At 40.8% G+C, this 26,959-nt stretch overlaps 3 protein-coding genes across 4 annotated transcripts; 2 read left to right on the top strand and 1 right to left on the bottom strand.

Annotated features, from left to right (window-relative positions):
- Window positions 1-953: 953 nt before the first annotated feature.
- ubl5 (ubiquitin like 5) lies at window positions 954-5,597 on the bottom strand. Of its 2 annotated transcripts, none has more exons than XM_075462525.1 (5): window positions 5,493-5,597; window positions 5,098-5,162; window positions 3,101-3,184; window positions 2,970-3,007; window positions 954-1,220 (listed from the first exon to the last, which is right to left on the bottom strand). In XM_075462525.1, the coding sequence occupies exons 2-5, from the start codon at window positions 5,151-5,153 to the stop codon at window positions 1,177-1,179; spliced, it is 222 nt and encodes a 73-aa protein (XP_075318640.1). In that variant the 5' UTR covers window positions 5,154-5,162; window positions 5,493-5,597; the 3' UTR covers window positions 954-1,176. The 2 variants fall into 2 exon arrangements, with proteins under 2 accessions (XP_075318640.1, XP_075318639.1); XM_075462524.1 differs by having other exon boundaries at window positions 5,497-5,597.
- Window positions 5,598-5,701: 104 nt separating this feature from the next.
- On the top strand, window positions 5,702-11,116 carry pin1 (peptidylprolyl cis/trans isomerase, NIMA-interacting 1). Its single transcript, XM_075462523.1, has 5 exons — window positions 5,702-5,870; window positions 6,837-6,919; window positions 8,189-8,297; window positions 8,394-8,504; window positions 10,235-11,116. The coding sequence occupies exons 1-5, from the start codon at window positions 5,813-5,815 to the stop codon at window positions 10,342-10,344; spliced, it is 471 nt and encodes a 156-aa protein (XP_075318638.1). The 5' UTR covers window positions 5,702-5,812; the 3' UTR covers window positions 10,345-11,116.
- A 2,471-nt stretch (window positions 11,117-13,587) lies between these two features.
- On the top strand, window positions 13,588-25,199 carry LOC142379191 (perforin-1-like). The gene is made up of 10 exons (XM_075464329.1): window positions 13,588-13,793; window positions 14,791-15,080; window positions 15,149-15,228; window positions 16,080-16,125; window positions 16,430-16,566; window positions 16,677-16,815; window positions 16,907-16,987; window positions 19,014-19,510; window positions 19,602-19,695; window positions 24,416-25,199. Exons 2-10 carry the CDS (start codon window positions 14,808-14,810, stop codon window positions 24,623-24,625), a joined length of 1,557 nt encoding a protein of 518 aa, XP_075320444.1. The 5' UTR covers window positions 13,588-13,793; window positions 14,791-14,807; the 3' UTR covers window positions 24,626-25,199.
- The last annotated feature ends 1,760 nt before the right edge of the window (window positions 25,200-26,959 follow it).

Here is a 26,959-nt window from a genome sequence, read left to right as displayed (position 1 = left end):
TTTAGACTGGAACTACTACGCTGAGAAGACAATTCAACTTGGCTGTAAATACAGGAGTTTTTTTTTTTATTTATTTTGAAATACGTGCTTTTATGTTGAAACAAGTAAAACAGGAAGTAGCGCCGGTTAGCTCCGTGAGCTTCACACCTGTAGCGGTGATGTCCAACTTTAAAATGAAAATGGATCCGCAGCAGAAACTTTTACAATAATAAAACCTGCATTAATGCGTGATAAAATATTGATCGGCGTTAAATAAGTAACAAGTTAACGCGATAATAACGAGTTAACTCGCCCAGCCCTGGTTTTATCTTATATCCGGCGAAGAAAAAACAATGCAAATTCACAGCAAAAGTCAGCTTAGTTGTGACCACTGCGACAAAAATGATTATTCATCATTTCCTGGTGAGGCTGGCTGCCCAGATACTCAACTCAACTTTATTTATAAAGCCCTTTAAAACAGCCGTGGCTGAAACAAAGTGCTGTACATGAGTAACAACACAAAGTATAAGGCATAAAACATAAGAACAATGTAAAAAAAGTCTCATGCTGGGTTAAAAGCCAGGGAATAAAAATGGGTTTTAAGACGAGTTTTAAAAATGGGCAGTGAAGGGGCTTGTCTGATGTGCAATGGGAGGTCGTTCCACAGTTTAGGACCGGCAGCGGAAAAGGCTCTGTGAGGCTCCAGGAGCGAGGAGGTGCGAGGGAGGACTGGCTGACTCCAAGATAAAGAGCAGTAATCCAGCCGAGATGTGATGAAGGTGTGGATTACTGTTTCAAAGTGCGTGTGAGCGAGGAAGCATTAAGATGTAGTATGAACAACCCGATGTTAAAGAAGAAAACTTCTATTAGAAAAAAGCTGTAATAAGAACCAACTAAAATGCTTCATTTGGAGCAGAGTTACCAATGCCAGAAGAATTTCAGCTCAGGTCAAAAACGACCAGAAATCAATCTCGTGGGTTTCTCAGATTTATTTCCAAAATATTAAAACAAAATAACTGCAGAGCAACAACATATCCTTCCCAAAAAAAAGGAAGAAAAAAATAAATCAACAGCTAAAACTCAGATCTATGTAAAGCAGGTGTTTTCTGCTCTGTGGATGGCGTCCGTCGTGGTTTCCAGCAACAGATTCCATCTGGTGTGTGTCTGAGTATCTTTGACTTTTGGTCCACCTCCCGTCTACTGGTAGTACAACTCCAGGTTCATCCCATCGTGGATTTCATCTGAGGAGTCCAGTTAAGATCAACGGCTCTTCTGTGATTGCAAACGATAGAAATTTACTTCCATAGAACACGTGAAAAGCATTAGAAGAAACCAGAGGACAAGCAGAGAAACGCTCTGAAAGCCCGTTTCCTGCAGTTCTTTCCCTCTTCACCCTGTTGCAGTAGTTTCAGCACAAGTGAATGTAGTTCAACATTCATCAGCTCTCCACACGCTAATAAAACCAGTTACAGGCCACCGAACAGGTATACGGTAGGTCACTTAAGTAGCCTTTGCCATGGCCTCCGTTTTAAAGGGAGAGTTCGCCTCTTTTGACATGAAGCTGTATGACATCCCATATCAGCAACATCATTTATGAACATCTTCTTACCCCCTGCTGCGTCCTGTGAGCAGAGTTCCAGCCTCGTTTTGGCGTGTGTTTTTGGCAGTGATACGAAGGGAGAGAAAATAGGGCCAAGAGATTGTGAGCTCTGACTTTTTCCTGGAGAACGATTTTGTGATGCAAATGTATTACTCTGTTGAACGCATATTGTTCTGAGAAGCAAAACGCTTTATTTTTTAAACCCCAGCCAACTAGCCGGACTACCTTCATCAACACCAAAACGAGGCTGGAACTCTGCTCACAGGACGCAGCAGGGGGTAAGAAGATGTTCATAAATGATGTTGCTGATACGGGATGTCATACAGCTTCATGTCAAAAGACGCGAACTGTCCCTTTAAGGTCATGAAGAACAATAAACTGTCTAGTATTTTTTGTCCTGCTACATTAGCCGCATTCGGACAGAGCCGCTCTAAGAACGGTCCACCTCGAATTTCGTTCTGATAGCCGCCCTTCCCCAGCGGAACTGTTTCAGTCTGCATTCCCACATGAGTCGGACCTGATAGAGACCGATGCGCCGCAGCCGTCTGCGACAGCGGCGTGATACTTTAGCGCCACAAAACAACAAAACAGAACAAAACAAAACCCGGTAAAAGTAAGGAGAGAAGAAAAAAACACCACCAAGACACTAACATGGAGAGCGGGAAGGCCACCGCGTTCATGGTCTGCATGACGGTGATATTAATCATGGACCATCACATGGGGCGTCTAACATGGAGGCTGGAAGAGCTCACAGAGAGAGTCAGGAGACGCAGGATGGAGCGCAGGCCATACTTCTTGGTTTCATGAAGGAAGGAGAGCAGAGCGCCGCAGACAAAGGAGACCACGTGGAGGTTTAACTTATTAAACACGCCAAGGTTGTGTCCGTGTGGTATGAGGAAACATTTCAGCCTGACAACATGACAAGGGGCGGAGCTACCGACCACCAAACACCTCCGTCAGATGTGTTCCTATGGAAACCAGAACAGACCCAGCTGAGGAGAAGGAGCTGAAATGGTTCCAGGAACTGAGGGCCGTGGTCCCCAGTTCCTGTATGTGCGAATGAGGGAAAAAACGGCCCCGCTCCTGAAAAGGTTCTAGGAACTGCAGAAGGTTCCTACAGTGGGAATGCGGCTAATGTTTCATTTGTAAGTCGTTATCCACCCTCAAATTCTCTGTCTCACTGTACGACTAAGTCCAAATTTCACAGCATGTTCGTTTGTAAAATGCTCCGATTGTTAGACTTAAAATTCTGAAAAATGGAACAAGAAGAGAGGGACGAACTATAAACAACGAGCCATCTATGTATGAGGTGTAAATAGACCTCTGTGAATGTCTAAAAACTGTTAGATTGATGGCAGAAACCAGCAGGAAAGAGGGTTGGAAAGGATACAGTCACCGAGCGACACGTGGTCCTTGAATATGGTGTACCTGAGGAAACAGGTGAAGAACATTCATCTGTTAACAGAGGACAGTAGCACAAGCAATTAACTGCTAAAAAATGTGGAAAGATAAGCATCTCACCATTTCTTCAATACAATCTTATCGTGCCGCGTTCCTGTCTGTGCAGCAATGAGCTTCTTCAGATCTCCAATGGTGTCCTCCGAGCTGAGCATGGAGGTTAAGGTGCGTTGTGATGGCATAGAAAAAAATACAAGCATACAGACATGCACTTCTAACAGCCAACAGAGCTCTCTTCCCTTTGACATGATTCAAATTATACAGGTTTTAAGTAGGGCTGGGCGAGTTAACTCATTATTATCGCGTTGATGCGGTAATTATTTAACAGCAATAAATATTTTATCGCGCATTAACGCAGTTTTTTAAATGATTTTTTGGGGCTTTTGTGCCTTTAATGGATAGGAAAGTTCTGAGAGACAGGAAGCAGGGGGCAGAGAGAGGGGGAACAACACGCAGCATAGCGCCATCCGATGTGGGACTCAAACCGGGGACTATAGCCTCTGTACATGAGGCGCCTGCTCAACCCACTACGCCACGGACCACCCCTGTTTTATTAATTATTTTATTATTGTAAAAGTCTGTTGCTCACAGGCTTTTATTTTGTAAAAGTCTGTTGTTCACAGGCTTTTATTTTGTAAAAGTCTGCTGCTGTGGAACAGGAAAAGAAAGTAATCGGCGGATCCACCAAACATGGAGAAGGGTACGGAACTTTTACTCGGCCATTTTCATTTTAAAGTTCTTCCAGACGGCGGAGTCGACAGAACCAAAGTCATCTGTAAACACTGCCAAGTTGAATTGTCTTCTCAGCGTAGTAGTTCCAGTCTAAAATATCACTTAAAGGCAAAACACACAACTGATAGCAGCAAGTCATTCAAGGAAACAGACAGTGGAGCGAGGCTTCTACATAAAAACTACAGAAAGATGCTGATGTTAAAAGTGTGTTTGCACAACAAATGTTATGGCACTTTCATTCATATGGCAGCACATTTAAAATAAAGCTAAATGCTAAAAGCTATACACTACTTTTGGATTCATTTTGGGATTTTGCGTACAAATGCGATTAATCGTGATTAATCAGGGAAATCATGTGATTAATTAGATTAAACATTTTAATCGTTGCCCAGCCCTAATTTTAAGTTGAATCTCCTAAAACTCAACTGATTCTCTCGTGCATCTCAAAGGAAAACAACTTGAAGCGTTTATCTTGGACACATCGATCCTGATAGCAGTGCACAATCATTCTAAATGAAAAGAATGGATGTAAAGATATTGCCCTCTGGAATAAAATGGTATCAGAAGATTCTGGATTTTTTTTTTTTACTGCTGCAGCACAGATAAAGCAGAGAATCCAACTTAGTGAGAAATTCTTGGACTAAGAATATATTCAGCAAAACATGTTCAGTAACCAATCTTACATATTTAATGTTTGCTTTCTTAAGTTTTACTGTGAGAACAGGTTAGTAGATGGAGGGATTAAACGGTAAATAAAACCTATTGTTTAATAGTTTAACTCGTTTGTGTCGACGTCCTTTCCTCTCACTCTCCCAACTCAAACTGAATCAATTCAATCAAGTACAAAAACTTAAATCTATTGCCAAAAAAACGCGCTGACAGATTACTAGACTGATAAATCATGGATATATTAGCACTCATTTACTTGCACCATAAGGAAAGCAATTTTATCTGAAGTCGAGTTCAGGTTGGGTTTAAAATTAATCTGCATTGCACAAAAATAAGTCAAATTAAAACAATAATGTTCATCCCCAGCTTCTCCAATATGAAGATATGCTGCTCTTCTTATGTCCCCAAGATAAAGAGGGTCTTTATCATACGATAGTACTTACGATATAAAACAAGTTGTAAGAATAAATTACCATTAGCTGAGGGAGGGTGATGAATGAGGATTAGCTTGGATTGCAAATGTTAGCTTCTGAAAAGCTAAACATCCGAACTACAGACATTAGGTCCTCAACTCAAGCTATCCACCCTCTCAAAGCTGTGATTCCCGTATTGTAGGACACAACATTCACCATCATTTCTAGAGTTGCGGTGAAGGATACTTGCACTTGACCCGGACTTTTTTGCCCAGGCGATCGTTGCAAACCACCTCGATCATCTTCGGTTTCTGTCAGGAGACGAGAAAGAGTTAGCCCAACTTTTGATAGTGTCGACTTTATATAACATTTACCCCACATAGGATGATTTTGCCTGTGAAAAATATGAAGCTAACAACCAATATAACCGTCTCATAAACTGTGTATCACCACAAAACGGGAAGTTTAATCAATAAAATCAATTTGCCAGGTTTTGTTGAGCTAATGTTAGCTTAAGGGCTAAAAAAAACCACGCTCATAGACAAATCACTAACTAATCATCACGCACGTAAACTGTCGTTTAAGATTAAAATGATGATTATCATGCCACATTTTCGAAACCTGCATTAAATGTAACATACATACGCGGAAAGTTACAGAAGAAGAGCAAATATTCCTCTCTCGCTATTATTTTCTGGAACGCTCTCTCGGTCCTGCTTGCCGTATATTTAGTTGTGCACGTGTGTTGGCCCCTAAACCAATCAAATTGGCGCAACGTTAACCGGCAGCATGTATCAACCAATGACAGGGCAGGGAATCCCCGCGTGGGGCGGGTCAGACTCGGAAAACAACTTATGCCGGAAACAATCTGCAAACTGTCGTCTGCTTGGTGTGCAACTCTGTTTTGTCGCATCGCTGCAACATTGAAATTAAATTTGAAAACGTTGCTGGAAGAAAAAATATGGCAGATGAGGAGAATTTACCAGCTGGATGGGAGAAAAGAATGAGCCGCAGTTCAGGTAATGAAACATGGGCCAACGCGAGGCGAAATGCATTAAAGAGCTATGCAAGTGGTATTGGTGGTAAGCTTAGCTTATTAGCTAGCAGCATGAGCATCGTGGTGATGCTGAAACGAGTTGGTGGGGGGGGACACTTTAAGTTTGAATAATGTATACCGAATGTATGGCTGCGGTGCTCAGGGTGTGTTTTGTCATTGGTAGCGTTGTGTTAACAGTTGTGACTCCTCATGAGAAGCTGATTCATTCAACCTGGATGCTACTGGGCCCTGTATGACGTCATCCCGCCCGACAGTCTTACCTGCAAACTGCGTCGCGACGCTCAAACATGAGATTCTGCACGTTTTTTTTGTCGGGATCCCAAAAAGTTTCAAGGATCTTTGTGCTGCCACATATTATCTCTAAAGGCTCTGTGTCTTTTTTTTTTTTTAATTATTATTATTAGCTATTTTATTAAACCATAACTTTAAAAAATAAAAAAATCACACTCCCACCTTGGGTTAGTGTGTAAATATTGTGATTGTTTTGCACTGTGTGAGACTGAAACTTCCAGTTGCTCAGTGGACACACGCAGACCAATGAGGTTTTTCCACAAAAACTCATAAAACAACCATTTTATGTTTTTTTCGGGGGTCATTTTCATACATGGGTGCTCAGGAGCCTGTTATTCCATAATCCATAAGTCCCAGATCATTAGACCAGTTGCTCTAGCATCAAGTCAGATATACTGAATTTTACATGATAATGTTTATTAATGAACCATGTTTATTTGGCCTCAGTCACAGCTGTGAAATGACACGCTGTGATGTAATGTAACAGCAATCATACAGATGTTGAATGTGGAATCGGCACATCCTCAAACAGTCACCATTGTGCCTTAAAGTGATATTATCTGTGTTTTATATTCTGTGTTTTAAAGTAAGTTGTATGTTTACCTTTTTTTTAATTTATTTATTTTTGCTTCTGCAGGAAAGGTGTACTACTTTAACCACATCACCAATGCCAGCCAGTGGGAACGTCCGGTGGGAGACGGCCGCGGAGAGCCAGATAAGGTTGCGTTTGTTGTTGCCATTCAGTGCATCTATAATATTGACAATAAGCCACAATTCCAGAGCATTGCTTAAACCTTAAGTGTCACACTGTTCTTACAGTATATCTTTAAAAGAAGTCGGTTAGGGATGTGGCAATGAAAATAAGTGAGGAGGAATTTAAAAGAAAATTGGTCTGAAGAACAGCGACCCCTGGTGGTTTGCAGAGCCAGGAGCTGTGACGGCACACACGGTTTTTGTGATGGAAATATGATCAATGAGGTTTGAAAAGTTAAGACGTGCGTGATTCTGGTTGAGCTTATGCACGTGGGAATGAGTTCCAGTTTGAGAAAATGATTTCAGTCGGACTGACATGTTGATGTGCATTTTATAGGTCAGACTAACACAATATGTTCTTTTTTTTGTAAACATGCCAAATGGCTCACCTGCTGTAGGCAACAGTCATAGTACTCTCAGTTTTGGGAACCAGGAGTTAACTTTGGTTAGAGTGCGAAGCCCACAGCTCGACAGGCTGTGTCTACCGGAGGAGGCCGTTTTTACCTTCGAAATCTACTCAAAACTTCAAACATTTCAAAGCGATTTGAGTGAATTTGAACGCGTTACAGATGGTACATGCATCGGAGATTTATTTTGGTATTACTCGTGTATATTTTAGATGCATTTAGAATTTTACTTGTGTTGTCTAAAGCTGGAGTTACAGTTGACGCGTCGCTCACGGCGGTGGCGGACCGTGACGTCAACATGACGTTTCAGGCATGGCGCTTGCCTTCTCAACTTTCTTCGTTGTAGAGTAGTTAGCGGTAACCTTCCTGTAGCAGCGCCACCTCTGTGACGGAGAAAATTGCAACTACTGGCGCATCGACTTGCGCCACTATATGAAGCCGGCACGAAATCGTGACGTCATCAACACCGCTCGCGCTAGCAGACGCGGCAGCCACTGCTAGAGCCTTTACACAGATGTATTAGCACAGATGTTATTGATGGTATTAATAGTGTGCATGTCATTTTAGGTAATATCTCTAACTCTTTATGTTACTTCAGAGGAGCTCTGCAGTGTAGGTGGCTTACTGTAAGTGTCATAACATTAAAATACTCTCTTTATGGAGCAAGAGATCTGCAGTTATTTAAGTAAATCTTAAGTGGGTCACAGGTTAATAGTGCTTGTTGAAAGCCAACCTGTTTCCATTAAAGGTGGACTAATGCATGGATTCTTACTGATCTCTAATTGATCAAAATGCCGTGTGTCATCTCTTCTTCCCTCCCTGTCCTCAGGTACGCTGCTCTCACCTCCTGGTGAAACATAATCAGTCACGTCGGCCCTCTTCTTGGCGGGAACAAAACATTACGCGAACTAAAGATGAAGCCCTGGATCTGATTCAGAGTAAGTGAGGCCGAGCAGAGCAGAGCAGAGGAGAGGAGAGGGGGTGCTGTTCTGCAAAGGTTGACCAATGTTTCCCGTCTTCTCTTTTCTGCGCAGAGTACATAGAAGAGATCAAATCTGGACAGGAGAAGTTTGAGTCCTTAGCCTCTCAGTTCAGCGACTGCAGCTCGGCTAAGAACGGCGGAGATCTGGGACTTTTCGGCAGAGGTATTCTCCCCATGTCGTCACATCCAGGCTGCTTTCTGTTCCACCAGCTGCAGTAGTTCAGGGTTGGAGCTTTAAAAAAAAAATGTTTTTGCTGCCACCTCTCCTTCAGATCCTGAATTAAACTGTAGATGTAGAGACTGTCACTATGGCTGAGGAGTTGGTGCTTTTTATCTCAGATTTTGCTATGAGGACGCTGCTCTCTGGCAGTCAGCAGTGAGGCCGCAGTGGACAGAATGAAGCCCAGTTTCAGTTGCATGTCGGGATTTTGTCATCCAGGCACCTTCCTGCCTCAGGTCTGGATTGAATAAACTTCTGAGTCTTTTTAGAGGTTCATTTGTGCTTTAGAATGCAAAGGAGAGACAACCAGAACACACCATTTTATATATATTTTTGGATGTTGAAAATCACCGTCCGTTACTTGATTCCCCCTCCAGCTCCAGCTGGCCTGCCCTCCCTGTAACTCCCACTCTGTGGTCAAAGCCTTTTCTTTACTTTTCAGCTTTTTTTTTTCTACAAGAGTACAGTATTTAACTCGGTTTGACAGCTTTGGGCTGAGAGTACGCATCCCTTTGCCAGAAGACTTCTGTTTGGTATCATCTTTCACGTTTAAATTTGGATTGGCAAGGGTTCCCCTTCGCCTGGCTGCCCAGCAGATCTGTGCGACTGCAGGAGAAACGCTGCAGTATACATAACTGACGATTCTCTTGCTTTGAAAAAGAAATTCATAACAGACAAGGCCAGAAAAAAGGCCTTTTTTAAACAGCCGTCTGAGGATTTTTTTTATTTTATTTTTTTAAAAAACCTAAAACTGTCTGTAGCGACTATCAAATTCCATCCTATTATTTTAGTCGCTTCTGGGTGCGGGGAATCCATGGCTCTAATGTCCAGACTGGGAGATAAGTTTGGGAATGCTCCCATTTATTAAATACAAGCCGAGTATGAGAATGAATGAGATCTAAAATCCATGCAAAAAGATGGAAATTATGGTCAATATGTGGATATGATGAAGCCAAACCAGCGTACAACAGAGAGCGGTAAAAAACCTCCGGACACCCCGACCACGCTGCTCTTTCACCTTCACACCTGCATAGATCCCCCCCACACCGCCACCAGTGGTAGAGCGAAATATAGGTCAGTGTCAATTCACACATAAACCAAACAGAATTATCAAAACTAAATAAGATGGGCCAGAACTTTACCCAAACACCAGAAAATTACAAATGGCTCCTATGCTGTCTACTAAATTCTTATTCTTCTTTACTACTCAGCCTCTTGAAAATGATGAAATCCTAAAAGAACGAGCATTTAAGAGGTGAACCTTTTGACTCTTATGAGTCATTCACCGACTTTGTCCTCACGTTTATCAGCGTTCTTGAAAAATGGTTCCAGTGAGTGCGTCTCGCAGATGTTAACACGATGTGTTAACCACCGCTGCAGGTCTGAAATGTACATTAACTTTTATGAAGGAGAGGTGGGGAAGAAAAACATGATTGCCTCTCAGCAGCTCTGTTCTAAAGCCTCCAGATTAAAAACCTGACGTGAAGCTGAAAGCTCAATAACTTGAAAGAAGAAAGCGTTTCATTAGAAAAAGGAAGACTGGTGTAATTATAACAATTCAATGAATTTATGCAGATAGAAACCAGATGAATTACAGCATAATCTGCGACTTTGTCTGTGGATGTTGGCCATCTTTTCACTGCTTTAATGTAGCGTATCTGTTTATCTTTTAGGTCAAATGCAGAAGCCTTTTGAAGACGCCTCCTTTGCTCTCAAAGTGGGAGACATGAGCGGACCTGTGTTCACTGACTCTGGAGTCCACATCATCTTACGCACCGGCTGAAAGCGAGACGCCACACACTGTACCCCCCCATCTCCCCATATTTACACGTACATAGTCCAACCCAACCAGGTCTGCAGTTTATCTCACAACACGTGGAGCCTGCATTGCAATATTTTAGGTTTGGGAGCGTTTGTTCCAAGCACTATTGAGCAAGTATGAATAGTTAATTTACTCCGAAACTCACTTAGTTTTCCAGATTATTCCTGAAAACCTCAAGCTTTTATTAACCGTGGCGATGCCGTTAATAAACAGCTGTGCCTGCTGAAGTGACCGCCCCCCCCCGCAGTGAAACGCATAAGCAGAGTTTAGCAACACATTTCGAAAAGAAGCTCGCGATCGCAATGTGCATCTCAAAAAAGGACCATTAACTGTATGTTTTCCTGTAACATTTCCCATTACGACTGTATGTGTGCCAAAGCAGTTCCTTTATCCACATCGTTGTTTTAAAAAAATAAAAAATGCATACATAACATGTTTAAAAGGTTTCCAAGACGTTGCACATCTTTGCAGACGGAGAAAACGCAGCTCTCTGCATCCAGATTCTGCCATTGATTTATCCTTTCTGTCAGTTATTCAGACACCCAGAGGTCTTTGTTTTCATAGCTGACTTTGAAAAGTGCACGGTCTGTCCCCCTGGAGATGCCAACAGAGCACTAATGAAAGCTTGCAGGTTTTAATAATAAGCTCAACAGCTTTTAAAAGGATCAATAATCAGATGAACTGTTAACACTGCTGTCATTGAGGAAAAAATAAAAACTTTTTTTGTAATATTCTTTTGTGAGACTTTGTGTATAGTTCCTGATGTTTTTATGTTTTTTTTATTCTGATGAACACATCCCACTTTCCCACAGAACTCTGAGAGGCACTTTCCCCTCAGACTTGCTGACTGGAAGGAGCCGTTGGTGCTAGTTGACTGTTGGTAGAGTGTTTAACATTTTACAGGCTCAAAGTTCATGTAGGCTTTCTGAATCTATTCCATGTTACATCTAGTTCTGTGATGGGCTTTTAAAAATGGAGCACCTCTACTGTCATCTGGCCATGAGGCTCCTTCAAGATGAGGAGAGGGAAGAAGATGGCTGCTCCTAACGTAACACTACAGACCCTCGGTCATGCACAGCGCACATATGCTGTTAGTAAGTGGGCAATAGCCTGTATAAACAGTCAAACTATTATTACTTAGTAACGGTGGTGCTATTTTAATGAAATTATTTCTATGATTATTATTGCAGAGTAGTTTGTGAACTTCCCTTCAGACTTCAAAGGCACTTGGGCAAATCATAGTTTACATTATTAAAGATAATTCATTTGGTGACAGCTTTGCAATGCCAGCTGTCCAAAGTGTACACTTCGATTTCTTAGATCAACATGATTTAAAGTAAATCAGGAGTAGAAAAGCAAAGCTATTTCTTCCTCTCTGTCTATTTTCTGATCTGAATCTGCAAGATCATTTTATCTTGTGTGGTAAATGATTGGTACAGTGCTGTGGAGAAAAAAACAGATTGTTCCCTCCTAATTGTTGTAGAGCGGGCTGCAAGCGTAAGCAGCATATAATTAAAACACTCATGTACGTGTAAGCTGTCTGAATCTGTTCCTGCAAAGTATTTGTTTTTAAACTGATGAATATGGACTCAAAAGTTACATCAAGAAGCTCATTGTTTAGGCACCTTGCACTTAGCTTTTCCTTATTAACCTGCTTTGCTGCTACTCAGTCCTTGAGATAGCTTTAGTGTTTACACCAGGTTTCTGTTATTCTTCTCTTTTAAGTTGCTTAACTGGATGGATTCTCACGCATCTTTCATCCTGATGTTGCTCCGATTAAGAAAGATTAAAAAAGCAGATACTCATATGCTTCTGTCATATTATGGCAAGCTCAGGTTGAGACTTGCTACGGATAAAATCAGGTAACTGCCATCTATGATTGATTGGCTTTACTCGGCCAAACACAACGTCACGTCTGCAGAATGGGACAGTGATGAAGATTAATACAGCATACTCTACTCATGGTACAATCCTAACAACATCAAAAATATCTAACATGGCAATCTAAGCACAATTAAGAAGAGCTGTGATTGCAAAACTGAACTACAAAGAGTTAGAGCATTTTAGAACACAATGAAACGGCATTTATTGCATCACAACCTGCAGAGCATCGTGGGAACTCATCCACACCCCAATATGCAACAACACCTTTAAATGCTGTTTACTTATTCTATGTTAACCTAGATAACCTTGTGTGGTGGAAATTGTAGTAAGGCACAGAGTCAGTTATTTTCTGAGGAGATAAGATGCTTTTAATAATATCTTGCAAGAGAGAACAACACAGTACAGAGTACAGAGCTGCTCTGACCACTTGGGCAAAAACAATCCAGTTGTAATACAGATTATTACGTAACCGCTCCTCTGATATGTTCAAGCGTTTTTATCTATTTTCCCTCCCTTCCTGCAGCCAAGGCTACCTTGAAACTGTACCATCTTTCCCACCATCCTCCCTAAAGTTGTTTAATCATATAACGAGCACACAATGCCCTCATTGAAAGGAAGAGACAAAAACAGGTTATTACAGGTTACACACAGTAACACTCAATACAAATATAACTGGACTTTAACTTGTTCCAAGGCCATTTCCTTAAACTTGGACATAATAAGCCTTTGTTGGTCTATTTATACCATCCTCATAAGCTGTGCTTCACACAACTCAGTGTGATTCAAAATATTGGAAGCGGTGCAGCATCGGAAAGCTTTTCAGCATTTGGAACAGGTACAAACTCTTAAAATATAACTAGAAGACAGAATTAACATTTTTCAATGAATAAGAGGGTTTTTAAAATAGATAAAACCACTACTTTGGTATATTAGGCTTCAGTGGACAAGAATCTGAAAAAAATGGATTTTTTTCCAAATTCATAGTTTAGCAGACAATCATGATTGTTTGGAATTGTTGAAATCAGAAGTTTATAGATGTTTTTAGTCTGATCTTTTTCTCCTCTAATAACAGAGACTCTTTGTTCTTTGTACTGATAGTTGTTGTCTGCTGGTATGTTGACTGCACTGTACCAAACAGGTGCACCTGAGGGGAATTAGTGCTGTGTTCATGTATCTAATTTTACCGCATTACAACGTCAGACCGGTGTCAGAGTTTGGTCCGCATTGCCGGCAGTAAGTCGGACATGTTGCTGTGAGGGTTGGACTCCGTCAGGGCTGCCCTTTGTCACCGATTCTGTTCATAATTTTTATGGACAGAATTTCTAGGCGCAGCCAGGGCGTTGAGGGGGTCCGTTTTGGCGACCTCAGAATCGGGTCTCTGCTTTTTGCGGACGTTTCTTTGCTCAAGCTGCTGCCCCCGCGACCCGATCCCCGGAGAAGCGGAAGATGATGGATGGATGGATGAGACTAAAACTTTTCCGAAAAACTAAAAGAAGAAACTAAAAACATAAAAAAACCTTTGAGAGGTTTAACATTCTACCTTAATTTTAAATTACACATTTTGCAAACAAATTTATATTTTCTCTTCAAAGTATATGAAAGTGGGTTTTGCACGTGAAACACCAAATTTGATAATTTGCCACAGTTTGATTTTGAGTATCCAAATAGGATAGATAAATGCAGATAGGCACATTTATCTAATTAAAAAAAAATCAACCCTATAATGTCAGCAAAGAAAGTTTGAGGTGGACTCTTTAAAAAAAAATATATATATATATTTTTTTTTATTATTATTTTTTTTTTATTATCATTATCATTATTTTTATTTTATTTTATTCATTTTATTATTATTATCATTATTATTATTATTATGTATTTGTTAATTTAGTCATTTATTATTATTATTATTAGTTAGTAGTAGTATTTTTATTAGAATTGGTATTATTATTGTTGTTGTTAATATACAATCATTGTAAATATTTATAATTTTTTTTGAGCTACTTAACTCTGAATTTCCCCCATTGGGGCATGAATAAAGTATTTTTCTATTCTATTCTATTCTTCTATCTCTTGGCACGTTACGTTTTCAACAGCTTACACTAGTGTAGCATGCTAATATTTGATCAGAAGTCATATTTGTAAAACCATTTTCATCACTTTTATTTGTCCATAAGTTCAACTTCCACGAATACATAAATTTCGTACAGAGTCGTTGGTATTTAGCACAATAAAGCTGTTAGACATATCTGCTGCTATGGCACATGCAGACTTTATGTGCATTCTCCTCATTTTCACATGGAGAAACACCTTAAAACCCTCCTGAGGCAATTATGAGGTTGTGAAAGATATTGAGTTTTAAACATATAGGCATGTAAAATAAATGTATGATGTATAAAAGAGCAAAGTATGGGCTCTTTAAACTGTGGTTCAATTAGTCTATAATAGGTCATGTGTGTTTCTAAGTTTACTGTTAAAATTCTGATTATTTATGTCTCTCTCTGTCTTTGTTAAAAAATATCTTAGTACCTGAGATTCCAGCCATGGTCTCCCGTTCAACTCCAGCCCCTCTCCTCCTGAGTCTCCTCCTGAGTCTCCTCCTCTGTCTGTCCCTGGTTCTCTCCTGTCAAGTTGGAAATCACAGCGAGTGCGATTCTGCTCCCTTTGTACCAGGACACAGTTTGGTGGGAGAGGGCTTTGATTTGGTCACACTGCAGCGAAAAGGAGCTTATGTGGTTGATGTGAAAACCTACCTCACACCAAACAGCACCTGTATGCTCTGCTCCAACCGTCTACAAGGAAACAGACTGCAGAAAGTAAGAGGAAAAACACAGTAATAGCTATGTTTTGTGAACATGTTCATGCTGCTGTTCTTTATTTTCAGCTGCCAGTGTCTGTGGTGGATTGGCGTGCAATCAGCCGATGTAGCGCTGATATCTACAGCAGCTCGCACTCCACTGTCAGGTATGGTATCAGTATTATTATCACTAGCAGAATGAAATCACACTGAGTAAACTTGGATAGGGCACAAAGGTGTTCGGCAATTTTTTCACTCAGTTTCACTGTGTCTATAAAGTGATGATTAACAGTTATTTTCTTTTGCAATGCAAAAATCAGTTATATATTCTGATTCATCCAAGAGCTTGAGTAAGGACAAATGGAATTCTTTTTCTTGGTTCTTGAAGATGTTTTATCTCTCATACGAAAGGCTTCTTCAGTTTTAACTAGTTGGTGGGGAGCTTTGTTTTGTAAGTAGTTCAAAGACTGTTGACACTTGATGGGTAGTTAAGGTCATGTGTATGTAACTGTCTCACCTGACCAGTGTGTGAGTAGTTTTCAACTCTGAGCTATTTACCTGCCTAAATGAGCACAAAATCTAACCAGGGAATGTTTGTGAAACCACCAAGCAGGTATTGGTAGGTGTGTGCAGGTTTCTGGTAATCCTCAGTGTCCTCGGTGTGCACAGCACAGTCTAAAAGATTATGTATTACTCAGAAAATTATTTGCTGTGATAATCTAAAGATACCCAACTCAGTATCTTGGAGCTCCACAAAGTTAACCTCATAGTCAGCGTCTATAGACAGATATCTAAATATCTACCAGTTTCATGTCTGTCTGATGCATAACATGGTGCAATTTCTGCCAGCACACATCCAGCAGTTATTCTCCTTTTATGATCATTTTCATTATTGAAACTACTGTCTTTCTGGAATATATGTTGTTATTCTGATTTTACTGTAATTATGTACATATTGTAAATTATCACAGACGTTTGAAATTCACTAATGATTCTTTCATTTAATTTGCATCTACAGCTCACTGATGAACACATACACTGCACAGGACAGTGAGGACTGGAAGGTAAGCGTTCTTCTTTTATAGCTTGAACGCTGCCCTGAAACAAATATGTTGCAACAAAACAAACAAAAGAAATCGCAAGAGCTGATTCAGTAGCTTTATAAACTTAAAGTAGATTTACAATCCTACGTCCAACTGTTGATACAATAAGAAAAAGACAGTTATATGTAAATTAAGATATCTTATCTAATTTAAACTAATATCAACAGACCATGACAAAACCATGCTCGGTACAGTGACCAAATCTTACCTACTATGATTGAGCATCAAACAACTTACAAGCTTTATTTTTCCAATATTTGATCAGGTTGGCCTAGATTTAGATAAGTATGCCAGCCTGGATGTGGGAGGAACACGATCCAACGCTTACAACTTTGCTTCACAAAGGGCCAAAGAAGATCGCTATTCCTTCAGCACACACAGAGTCACCTGCAGCCATTATAGGTAGGCTGGGAATACCCCTGAATTGTCACACAAAGTTTCAATTTTAAAATTAAGTCTGTTAAGCTCATGTCCATGAAGACAATTTGCTAATTTACTCTTTTTGTGTCCAGATACCGTGTTACAAGCAGAGCACCCCTCAGCTCAGAGTTCATTAAGGATGTGGCCAGGCTGCCAAGTCACTACAACCCTTCCACCAGTGCTCAGTACAGGGACCTCATACAAACCTATGGCACACACTACATCCGAAAGGTTCAAAATCACACTTATCATTTAAATTCTTTTCATTTAATGACAAAAGCAGTTTTTTTTTTGGTTTCAACAATGTTAAACTTCATTTTAGGTTTACCTTGGTGGACGACTGAGGCGAGTGACAGCTGCACGGACGTGTTTGTCCTCACTGAACGGTCTCTCCCCAAATGAGGTACACAGGCCTCACACAAAGACACCAGACTACAAATTTGTTCATATAAGCTCCATGTTTATACATAAAAACTAGGGCTGGGCAACGATTAAAATGTTTAATCTAATTAATCGCATTTGTACGCAAAATCCCAAAATGAATCCAAAGCCCCTTTCACACTGCGACCCGCTACCTTAGCGGGTCCAAATTGCACCTTCGACCCGCGTCGAGCAATGTGAACGCTTGGCGTGTTGGTGACCCGTGTCGCCTGAAGCCGAGTTCAGGGGGCGTTGCCTAGTGGCAGAGCGTCACACGAAACACATCAAATGCTGGGCGTGTACAATGACGTAGGCACAAGCCATGCGTCGGAGGTAGGGTTAAATACACCATGAGGACTCGTTTTTGCAATTGTATATGCAGTTCATGGAGATGTTATTTTACGGGGTGTGGATGGTTACAACGGGGGATGCCGCCGAAGAACATATGCGGAGAATACAAGAGCACTATAGTCCCCGAAATGTGGCGGTAAATAACGTCCTCTGCTCGGAGGCTGAGGAGCTCGCTGACCTCCTTGTCTCCCCAGTTGGCCATATTTAAAAATGTCTTGAACTTGATGTAGGCTAAAACAGAGTAAAACTTGTCCTCACCTGTCGCTGTTGTTCTGAATCAGCTGTCCATTCTGTCTTTTAAACTCCTCACGTCGCGCCACACCCGCGTCGATTGCGTTCACATCAAACTCGGCTCGGCAAAAAGACTAGGGTCCGACGCGGGTCGAAAGGCGAGTCGAGTTGACGCGGCAGCCCGGGTCGGCAGCGTGAACGCAACAGCGGACACGCTAAATTCGCGGATTAAACGCGGGTTATTCGGCAGTGTGAAAGGGGCTCAAAAGTAGTGTATAGCTTTTAGCATTTAGCTTTATTTTAAATGTGCTGCCATATGAATGAAAGTGCCATAACATTTGTTGTGCAAACACACTTTTAACATCAGCATCTTTCTGTAGTTTTTATGTAGAAGCCTCGCTCCACTGTCTGTTTCCTTGAATGACTTGCTGCTATCAGTTGTGTGTTTTGCCTTTAAGTGATATTTTAGACTGGAACTACTACACTGAGAAGACAATTCAACTTGGCTGTAATTGCAGGAGGTTTTTTTTTATTTTATTTTGAAATACGTGCTTTTATGTTGAAACAAGTAAAACAGGAAGTAACTAGCGCCGGTTAGCTCCGTGAGCTACACACAGAGACCGAGGAGCAACACACTTTGAAAACGCGAGGCGCTAGAGAGCAAATTCATTCGACTTTGCAAAATAAAATTGCTCCACTAGATGGGGGAAGAAATTACACAGTGTCCCTTTAACAAGTTAACGCGATAATAACAGTTAACTCGCCCAGCCCTTATAAAAACGTATGATACTGCTTTAAAAGATATCAAGAAGATATGTTTTTGATGGATGGTGGAGGAGTGCACTGTGAAGGTATTTGTTGGTTGTCCTCTTGAGACAAACACCAAACTTTTCGGTCCACCATCATATGCATTACTCCAAGCATAAACTGGCATGCATATGTAGTTTTTAACAGTTTTATTTTCAAATTTCCATCCTAAAGTGTTTTAAATTAATAAAGAAAAGCACCTCAAGCAAAAGTCTGTATGTAGCGACATCCTCTTAAAGCAATACTATGTAACATTTCTAACTTAGAATAACAGTTTGAAAAAAATTGTGCGGCTAGAATGAGTTTTAATATTACGATTGGCCTGTCTCCTATGCCCTTCGGGGGTCTGAGTTGGAATAACTGCGCTATGTAACTTTGCTGGACCTGATGTGTTACAGGACAACAGTCTGTGGGTACCATAGATATTTGTCAACACAAAATTTGACATTTGTTCATCAGCTGAACAATAGAGGTTGCATATTTTTTGTACATGCAAAGATGGGTCATAATCATGGTTCTTCTTTCTTGTAGAACAGTCACAGATTCTTGTCAGTGGGTGTTTTAACATTTTATGCAACTGTATTTAGTAATTGCATCTCATTCCATTTCTAACCATCCAGGTCAGCTCCTGTTTATCACTGGGTGTTGGTGTTGGCCTGGGGAAGGTGAAACTATCCAGTGTCCAAAGCTCTTGTAGCAGGGTTCTGCAAAACCAGGATGACTCCAACGGTTACAGCTCTGGTCTTCACCAACATTACACAGAGATCTCGGGGGGCAATGGCTGGTTGGGGGAGTTTTCAATGACCCATAATGACTCTGAGGGCTTCATGAAGTGGCTGACCACTCTGAAGGATTCACCTGATATTGTTTCATACTCCCTCCGTCCACTGTATGAACTAATGCCAAATAAGAGCCAGAAGGTAGGGATGAAGGCTGCCATTGAGCAGTACTTGAAGGAAAACGCTGTGAGGGCCTCACCCAAAGATCCACAGTGTAGTACGTATGTTCCTAACCTGACATTCAACTGCTGTCCCATGAATAACCAGAGGGGTACATTGAAAGTAACTATAGTCCGAGCTTGGAATCTGAAAGGTGATTTAACTGGCACAACCGAGAGGTAGGTTGAAGAATCAATGACTGAGATCTTTAGGCTATATCAGCAAAATTAATTGATATATGTGTTGCTCTTTGATTTTTCTTGTTCACAGCTATGCCAAGATGTGGTATGGCTCCACCTATCACATGACTTCTATGATCCGGTCTAACGATCCCAGGTGGAACGCTTATTATAATTTGGGAAAGGTCAGTAAACCTTCTGATTGCAGATCAACTCACCCATTTGCCTTGTGGATGATGTACATTGTATTATGCCACCATCTGTGTGTAAAACATTAAGGATGGGCCGCTGTAACTTATCAATGAAGATAAAAGATCTTACAATGATTGACCAGCTGTTGCTGAAGTTCAAAAACACATCAGTCCATTTAGAGATATTTCTATGTGTAATATGGGGACATAATTAAAATGATATCAGACTGAAAAAGACATTAAAGAGGACATGACATGGTTATTTAAGGTAATTTAATTCTTAATCTTGAGCCGTAGATTAGGTTTGCACACTTTATAACTCCAAATAATTTGTCAAGAATTCAGAACGAGACAACGTGACAATAGCATAAATACATAGATAATTAAATCAATCAACTAAATAAACAGAAAACTTGTCTTTCTCGGTCCAATGATCAGACCAGATATTCTTATTAAAGTTGCCTGTGAAATGGCAGACTGATCTATATCAAAAGATATATTTAAGACACTTTGATATTTATTTCCTTAAATATCAGGAACAGCAAAGACAGACAACATTAATCACAAAAATATTCCTACAGAGATATCAGCCAGTTCACACAATGAAAAGCACACAGTTCATGTATGTCCAGTGATTCCCTTTTAGGTGTGTCTGCAACACACACCTAAACATATACTATATGTATGAACATATACTATCTAATTTGCAATGGTGAAAATGTAAATGTGTCCATTTGTTATCTCGGTGGAGCTTCAAAAGTTCAAAAATGTCCTACAACTCTGCAAGGCCTCCTGTTAATGATCAGAACTTTCTGCAGTAAGTGGCTTTGCTTTGCCAACACAGGAAAATGGATTGAAAGCTTTCATTGAATTGACTAACACACAATACAATGGGTTGCTGCGGCAACTGCTCATTATGTTAATATGTAGATATATATATATATTAGGGCTGGGCGAGTTAACTCGTTATTATCGCGTTAACTTGTCAATTATTTAACACCGATAAATATTTTATCGCGCATTAATGCAGGTTTTATTATTTATTTTATTTTGTAAAAGTCTGTTGCTCACAGGCTTTTATTTTGTAAAAGTCTGTTGCTCACAGGCTTTTATTTTATAAAAGTCTGCTGCTGTCTGCTGTGGAACCGGAAAAGAAAGTAATCGGCGGATCCACCAAACATGGAGAAGGGTACGGAACTTTTACTCGGCCATTTTCATTTTAAAGTTCTTCCAGACGGCGGAGTCGACAGAACCAAAGTCATCTGTAAACGCTGCCAATATGCCGCCCATTGATTGGATGCGAGACTCCAGGGGCCTCATGTACAAAGACTTGCGTGGATTTCCTACTGAAACATGGCATACGCTCAAACCCAAATTACCTCCAACATCGGATGTATGAATCTGTGCGCACGCATCAATCCAAGCACATTTCGTTTGTACATCTCAATCAACGTGGAATTGAGCGCACATGTCGGAGCACCCGACTCCTCCCTGTCCACGCCCCTACTTAAATACGCAAATCATATTTAAATGAGCCCTGCATCTGTGATTCCCCTCGCTGCACGATCAGAAAATAAAGAAAAAAGAATGAATAAGACGGGAAAAAAAACAAAATGAACGAGTCGGCGCAACTATGGGTGACACTGCTCTTTGCCCACAGAGACGATCAGGGGCTTTTCAGAAAGATCTTAAGCTGAAGTTTAACCAGCAAAAAACAGCAAGAAACTAACTTTAACCACCGACTATGATGCTGTGAAGACAGGATAGAAACTGGGGGCGCACATGCTCAATGCACGTCACGGGGAATAATATTAGGACAATTACACAATAAAGTTACTCACCAAGAAGCCAGCCATCACGCACAGGGCCACCTTGTAGTCTGTTCCCAACGATGCTGTTACTCAGAATGTATAAATCGTGCGTTGAACCAGTGCACCTCGCTACAATGTTGGTTAATTGCATTTACGCATCACATATGATCTGTACATCGATCGAATGAAGATGTTTCCTCTTAACATACACATTCATCATGTGATTGCGCTTTTATAGCAATGTGTGCGCAGTCGATAGCTCCGATTACAAAACCGGCTCTCGCTTCAAATTGAGCTTTAATGTTGGCCTGTTGGGAATTTGATATACGTGGCTGAGATGCGGATAATTCTGTCCCACGCGGCTGGCATGGCTCGGCTCAGGGTAGACTGGCACAGTCCCAATCGGTTGGCCAGCTCCCTCTGGAATGCCCCGGTTGCTATAGGAACCCCAGTGTGCACATCACCTGTGGGCACCGGCAGCGCACGGTTCCTTGCTGTGTTGCGCTCCAACGCCGGCCGCAGCTCTGCGCACAGTTCCAGGAGGATTTCCCTCAAAACGGCTCATGAGTCGCCATCATGTGCCAGCAAATCCTCTCTGTCTCTGAACACACGCTCTCTTTGAATTGCACCATTTGCACAGTCTTCTAATACTGCTAAAGCAGCCATTGTTTTTAATGGTATGCATTGCACCACTTTGCGCTGCTTTTATATCTACTCATGTAATTGCAGACACATGGGTGCGTTCATTGTTTATCAGTATTAATTGTTCATGTATCTCAAATGTGCACATCACTGTCTGAGTACTAATTGTTTTCACATTTATTTATTACAAGAGTTTCCCAACATCACCTTAGGTGTCGCCAAAGAATCAACAGCTGTAGAAAAGTGCGTACGCCAGCCCTGAAGTTGGCTTGAGGCACCGCACATTTCCACGGTCATTTCGCTCTTGATACATCTGATCGTTGACGTGAAAAGGTGCGTACGCCACTATTTTGTGCGTACGCACGTTTTGTACATGAGGCCCCAGGTCTTTTCACAGATGTTTATTAACGCCACTCAACACTGTAAAACTAAACGTTCAAGTAAACAAAGTAAAAGACAACATTAGTTGTTGTAATCATCATAGAAATAGCATTCTTAGCATTGTCGCTGTTACCAATAAATAATCAAAGTAATACTGGCCACTTTAGCTGCTTCTCAACCAACGAGAGTCATTCCCCAGAGGCAATCTTCACGGTCAAAACTAGGATTCTTTAACTTCCACTTCTCCTCTGCATCACATTCACACAGTTACAGCAAACACATAGCCTAGAAATCTAGACGCCCCTAGCGACCGCAAATTGAATTTGCTCCTGGGCTAGTCTAGTCAGTTGTGGTCGTTTTGCGAGGCTGAAAATCGAAACTTAATCAGGCCAATCAAATAGTGAGGAGCGGGGTCGGAGGCCGGGCTACCTAGTGACGACAGAGGTGCGACGTTTCAGTGTGTAGTTCCAGAGAGAACTGCACTTAAAGGACGCGATGTCTCGCGTGAGATAGCCTCCTTTTGACGGAAGAGGCTCTGATTGAGAGCAGGTACTGGCTTGATTAAATTCATTCTGGACTCTATATCCGACCACATGAAGACCTCGGGACACTTCGGTTTGGCTTTAGGGACCCTCTACTCACTACCACGTAAGTGTTATGTTGTTTGGAGCTGTAGAAGAGGTATAAAAATAGCGTTTAAAACACAATATAAATCCATGCCCCCCATGGCTATGTCCGAAATCTCCGTGCAAGCAACACTGTCAGGGTCGGATGACATTTTTTTGCGTCTTTGCTTTGGCTAAATCATGGGTAGATTGGGCAATACAGCTGGATGTTGTAAACGACCGAAATGGTCCTTTAAGTTTTTCTTGAAAAAAAAGGACGTTTTTGGAGTTTTGCCACCGGGTACGGTAAAAGTTTAATTTACCAGCTTGCTCCGTTGGTGGGACAACGCATGGGTCTCCACATGGGTCGCGCTGACTACGTAATCCTTCTTCGTCGCTCTGATTGGTTGTTGCGCCATCCTATTGCGTGGCGTTGAGTGCAGAGGCAACATAACAGACAACCGTTTATCCCGCCCACACTGCTATCCAGCTTCACTGGACCCCTGTACAGCTTTTTGCTGTAGGGGTCTGGCTTGCTAGGCTAGCAAACACCACGAAGCATGGAGGAATAAAATAAAGATAAACTAGCAGGTAACATCACCGCTACAGGTGCTCCTCGGTCTGTGTGTGAAGCTAACGGAGCTAACCGGTACTACTTCCTGTTTTACTTGTTTCAACATAAAAGCACGTATTTCAAAATAAATTTTAACAAAACTCCTGCATTTACAGCCAAGTTGAATTGTCTTCTCAGCGTAGTAGTTCCAGTCTAAAATATCACTTAAAGGCAAAACACACAACTGATAGCAGCAAGTCATTCAAGGAAACAGACAGTGGAGCGAGGCTTCTACATAAAAACTACAGAAAGATGCTGATGTTAAAAGTGTGTTTGCACAACAAATGTTATGGCACTTTCATTCATATGGCAGCACATTTAAAATAAAGCTAAATGCTAAAAGCTATACACTACTTTTGGATTCATTTTTGGATTCTGCGTACAAATGCGATTAATCGCAATTAATCGGGGAAATCACGTGATTAATTAGATTAAACATTTTAATCGTTGCCCAGCCCTAGTTTATATTAAAGTAAATTAGATACTGACGGATGCTAAAAGTTAGGAGGGAGACCGTGTTGAAGTTGTTGTTTAAGAAATGTGCAAAAATACATTAAATAGGCCCATTGTTTGTTTTACACTTGATTATTCACACACATCAACTCAACAGTGGAAGTTTAACACTGCAGTAAGTCTTGCTTTAATTATTTTTTCTCATGAAGGTGGACACAGGCCTTGTCTTGAAGGTTCAAGCTTGGGATGAGGACATCGACTTTGATGATCTCCTGGGAGAGTGTGTGTGGTCTGTGTACCAGGGGACACACAGTTTAACCTGCCCGGCAGAAAGAGGTGGCTTTGAGGTCAAGTACACTCTGACCTGTGACCCACATCTGACTGGAGACAAGTGCCAACTTTATAAACCATCTCCATAGTGACATTTGGAGGAGTGACATGTTTCTCTTTAGTCAGATATTGTTATATTGTGATGATGATATTGGAGGTGTTGACATGATAAGAAGTCACATAATTGATGATATAAGAGTGTTGAGCTTGATATTTTATATTTGATACAAACATTCTCTCATCCCTGCTGCCATTGCTCTGCTAAATACGTAGCTTTACTTTGTTTTTATTCATCATTGTGCCTTGGCTGCTGTTTTATTTTGTTTTGCTTTGTCTTTGTTGTTTCTGCACGATTGTTGCAACGACCGAATGACTGCTGGCTGCAGACCAAATGACCCCACGGGAATAATAAAGATGCTATGAACCTTGATACAAATGATAAGTTGTTTGAGGGGAAGGACCATCAGAAAAAAGGATGAATAGATATTTTCAGTTGAGATGTTTAGGCTATACAGACATTGAAGTTAGTGCTAATACAACCATAACAATTTGTGATCTAAATACTACAGAGCAGCATTTATTACATGTTCCAACCACTGTCTACTGCAGCAATCTACAGCACTTGTTGAACTATTTTGACTGATTTATATGGTTATATTTACATTTAGGCTTTCTATTTATCCATCTACATCTATATATTTCTATACATATATATCTATAAATATTAGAGCTGGACGAGTTAACTCTTTATTATCGCGTTAACTTGTTAATTATTTAACGCCCATAAATATTTTATCGCGCATTAACGCAGGTTTTATTATTGTAAAAGTCTGTTGCTTTCTGCTGCGGAACCACCAAACATGGAGAAGGGTACCGAACTTTTACTCGGCCATTTTCATTTTAAAGTTGGACATCACCGCTACAGGTGCTCCTCGGTCTCTGTGTGAAGCTCACGGAGCTAACCGGCGCTACTTCCTGTTTTACTTGTTTCAACATAAAAGCACGTATTTCAAAATAAATTTAAAAAAAAAATCCTGTATTTACAGCCAAGTTGAATTGTCTTCTCAGCGTAGTAGTTCCAGTCTAAAATATCACTTAAAGGTAAAACACACAACTGATAGCAGCAAGTCATTCAAGGAAACAGACAGTGGAGCGAGGCTTCTACATAAAAACTACAGAAAGATGCTGATGTTAAAAGTGTGTTTGCACAACAAATGTTATGGCACTTTCATTCATATGGCAGCACATTTAAAATAAAACTAAATGCTAAAAGCTATACACTACTTTTGGATAAATTTTTTGGGATTTTGCGTACAAATGCCATTAATCGTGATTAATCAGGGAAATCATGTGATTAATTAGATTAAACATTTTAATCGTTGCCCAGCCCTAATATATATATGTATATCTATCTGAGACAGAACATCATTTAATGTTTGGAGGGCATCTCAAAGGGTTGTTACAGGTTGTTTATGAGCACAAAAGTGAGTTGTATTATAAGTCTTGAACAGACTAACTTAATTTTCCAATTCCAATACAGAAAACTTTTTGTAACTGCTGCATTAGTACATGTGACCCAAGCATGGTTTTAAAATCTAAAATAAGATTAAAAAAAAAAGAGGAATTAATATCTGAAAAGACAGAGGGATTGTTCAAATAGTTTTTGATCAGTGATTGATCAAATGGAGCGCGTTTATCTGCTTTAAGTATCTGAGCAAAATCTGCACTGTGACCCACTGCCTGCTCAGCCCCAGACAGCAGACGTACACAGTTAGCAAAAAGCTAATAAACACAGAGGACTGTCGTGGAAATTTTGTCTTAACTCCCTATTAAGATTTTGCTTACCATCCTATTACATCTGATGAGAAGTGAAATAGAGACTTTCAATGTTTGTGCCGGCCGGCCACGTGTTTATTTTCTTCTGCAAAAGAGGTCAATCCTCACCAGTCAGCGTTCGTGGTAAGAAGAGACCCAGAACAAAGGAAATCAGAAGCATTTATACAGAAAGAGGAGGGTTTGGACTTTCAGGTGACACCTGAAAGAACACACCGTGTGTATTCTCCAACTGTCTCCTTGCCACACCCCCTGGGGGAAAGTCTCGCACTTTGGGGAGATGCAGAATCCGGAGACAATGGTCATTTGAATGATTATTGTCAATGTGTTAATCAACAGACACATGGTCTGCAGACATTGGGTCTACAACAAGGTGTCTTTTAAAAGACAAGTGGTTAGCAGACATCAAATTTACCATCACAGGACCCACTGGGCAGATCTGGAGTTTTGATGCTGAACTCACAGCTGCTTTGTTCGCTGTGTCTGCAGAAATGATCATCAAAGACAAACAGGACGTTTTATGTGAATGATACAGCTTTAAAGTTTCGATGCTTCATTTCACACGATGCAATTCTTCTGGAAACCAAGAG

Source organism: Odontesthes bonariensis, chromosome 4 (assembly GCF_027942865.1).
Source record: "Odontesthes bonariensis isolate fOdoBon6 chromosome 4, fOdoBon6.hap1, whole genome shotgun sequence".
NCBI lineage: Eukaryota > Metazoa > Chordata > Actinopteri > Atheriniformes > Atherinopsidae > Odontesthes > Odontesthes bonariensis.
The sequence above is the reverse complement of the archived record's forward strand: the minus strand, read 5'-3'. Positions and strand labels throughout refer to the sequence as shown.

Coding starts and splice junctions, on each gene's coding strand:
- ubl5 (XM_075462525.1), bottom strand. CDS start 5,153: ATGATCGAGGTGGTTTGCAACGATCGCCTGGGCAAAAAAGTCCGGGTC. Junction 3,185..5,097: donor AAAGTCCGGGTCAAGTGCAA/GTATCCTTCACC, acceptor CTCCATGCTCAG/CTCGGAGGACACCATTGGAG. Junction 1,221..2,969: donor CCACGTGTCGCTCGGTGACT/GTATCCTTTCCA, acceptor TGGACTCCTCAG/ATGAAATCCACGATGGGATG.
- pin1 (XM_075462523.1), top strand. CDS start 5,813: ATGGCAGATGAGGAGAATTTACCAGCTGGATGGGAGAAAAGAATGAGC. Junction 5,871..6,836: donor AAGAATGAGCCGCAGTTCAG/GTAATGAAACAT, acceptor TTGCTTCTGCAG/GAAAGGTGTACTACTTTAAC. Junction 8,298..8,393: donor AGCCCTGGATCTGATTCAGA/GTAAGTGAGGCC, acceptor TTTTCTGCGCAG/AGTACATAGAAGAGATCAAA.
- LOC142379191 (XM_075464329.1), top strand. CDS start 14,808: ATGGTCTCCCGTTCAACTCCAGCCCCTCTCCTCCTGAGTCTCCTCCTG. Junction 16,988..19,013: donor ACGGTCTCTCCCCAAATGAG/GTACACAGGCCT, acceptor CTAACCATCCAG/GTCAGCTCCTGTTTATCACT. Junction 19,696..24,415: donor CTTATTATAATTTGGGAAAG/GTCAGTAAACCT, acceptor TTTCTCATGAAG/GTGGACACAGGCCTTGTCTT.